The following is a 769-nucleotide window of genomic DNA, read 5'->3' as shown; positions in this document are numbered from 1 at the left end:
ATCCATCAATTACTGTCCTTGTCTAATATTTTTTTAATTATAAATAAATTTAAGTTGAGGTAAAGAGATCTAAAAATTTCTGAGTGAATGTCCTGGCGCCCAATAATTATTGTTTTATTGATTAATTATAACACCTAATAAAAAAAATTATAAAAAAAACGAACCTACGACTGCTCGCAAAGACGAAAAGCTGCCGTTTGCATTGTGTCAAGAAAACGTTACAATATTGGAAAGAAATATGCAAGGCAGAAAAGCAGTTTCGATGCTAAATGGAATACTATGGGATAAGAATATAACTATAAAAAAACAAAAAAGAATTTACAATTCTTTCGTAAAAAGTATAATTACCTACAGCTCTGAAGTATGGCCCTTAAAAGAGAAAGCTGAAAGAACGCTAAATGCCACGGAGGTGGACTTTTGGAGAAGATCGGCTGGAAAATTCAGAAAAGATAAAATACCAAATGAAACAATCAGACGCCAAATGAAACTAAAAGACGATATCGTAGATGACATTAGAACTCAGCAATTAATATGGTATGGACATGTGCAAAGAATGGAAAAACATCGAATCCCAAAGAAAATATTAAATTGGAACCCTCAAGGTAGAAGAAAAAGAGGAAGACCACGCAAGAGCTGGAGAGATGGTATCGATAGAGAAGTTTTGTACAGATATTTGGAAGTAGATGGATGGGGAGATAGAGAGAAGTGGAGATTAGGAATCGGAAGACGGGGGAAAACGTTGTAACCCGATTATATAAATATATATATA

General features: G+C 33.6%; 1 protein-coding gene across 1 annotated transcript; it reads left to right on the top strand.

Moving 5' to 3' along the window:
* The first annotated feature begins 238 nt into the window (after window positions 1-238).
* Window positions 239-745, top strand: LOC115887680. Its single transcript, XM_030907140.1, has one exon. It carries the CDS (start codon window positions 239-241, stop codon window positions 743-745), a length of 507 nt encoding a protein of 168 aa, XP_030763000.1.
* Window positions 746-769: the final 24 nt, after the last annotated feature.

The sequence above is a fragment of the Sitophilus oryzae genome, unplaced genomic scaffold (assembly GCF_002938485.1).
Source record: "Sitophilus oryzae breed Bouriz unplaced genomic scaffold, Soryzae_2.0 scaffold_602_pilon_pilon, whole genome shotgun sequence".
NCBI classification, from domain to species: Eukaryota; Metazoa; Arthropoda; class Insecta; order Coleoptera; family Curculionidae; genus Sitophilus; species Sitophilus oryzae.
This window is presented reverse-complemented; position numbering and strand designations above follow the sequence as displayed.

Coding starts and splice junctions, on each gene's coding strand:
- LOC115887680 (XM_030907140.1), top strand. CDS start 239: ATGCAAGGCAGAAAAGCAGTTTCGATGCTAAATGGAATACTATGGGAT.